The 798-nt window shown below is 35.1% G+C and overlaps 1 protein-coding gene across 1 annotated transcript; it reads left to right on the plus strand.

Annotated features, from left to right (window-relative positions):
* Positions 1-183: 183 nt before the first annotated feature.
* On the plus strand, positions 184-754 carry HELRODRAFT_183174 (hypothetical protein; the record flags this gene model as incomplete). The annotated part of the gene is made up of 1 exon (XM_009012210.1): positions 184-754. A coding segment is annotated over one exon (571 nt), but the record flags the coding sequence as incomplete, so codon positions are not given.
* Positions 755-798: the final 44 nt, after the last annotated feature.

The raw sequence follows: 798 nt of genomic DNA on the forward strand, positions 1-798 counted from the left end.
AATAGGAATTTGCTAAAAGAAAGTGCCAATGGAAAAGATCCTAGCGTAAATAACATTTCGCGACTTATTTTAACCGAATTAAAACAGATCTGGCAAAAAGCATCAATTCCAATCATTTCAGATCAAAGAATTTTAAGCTTGATAGCAAATCTGAATCAAAAATATAAATCAATAAAAAAGAACATGAGAAAGTCGCAAGAAAAAACGCTCGCGTTTAGAGAAGTCAGTGAGAAAACTTTGTTTGACATATCTGCATGCAAGTGTGGTGAAGATTTTGATAATTGTTTTTGTAAAAACAAAGTGCCTAAAAGAGAAAGAGATTTTTTAACCGACCAAAGAACAGTGCGTAAGATGATAATTGGCAATACAGATAAAAAAATTAGTCAAAGTCTACAGAAAAGTCTGGCGAGAAAAGCCAAAGAAGAAGCCAGATTGTCGAAGATTGAAGGTCCTTGTGCAAAAAAACAGAAATGTGACAACCTGGCTTTCGATGAAGTTGAAGAAGTTGAAGAAATAAAACAAATCAATTTTCCACCTGACTCTTCAGAAGAGTATAAACCATCCACACCAAGCCAGCTTAGAAGACCTTCTCCATCAAATTTTAGAAAAAGTGTTAAATTGCCTAACTTAGCCCAAGCGTGTGATCGAACTGGAATATCCGATCGATCGGCTTCACTGCTAGTCAACGCTGTTCTCCAAGATTTGCAAATAATAACAAAAACAAATTCATCTCAAATAGTGGATAGAAGTAAAAGTAGGCGCGAACGAACAAAAAGAAGAGCCCATCTCAAAATAATC

The sequence above is a fragment of the Helobdella robusta genome (assembly GCF_000326865.2).
Source record: "Helobdella robusta unplaced genomic scaffold HELROscaffold_100, whole genome shotgun sequence".
In the NCBI taxonomy this organism is placed as follows: Eukaryota; Metazoa; Annelida; class Clitellata; order Rhynchobdellida; family Glossiphoniidae; genus Helobdella; species Helobdella robusta.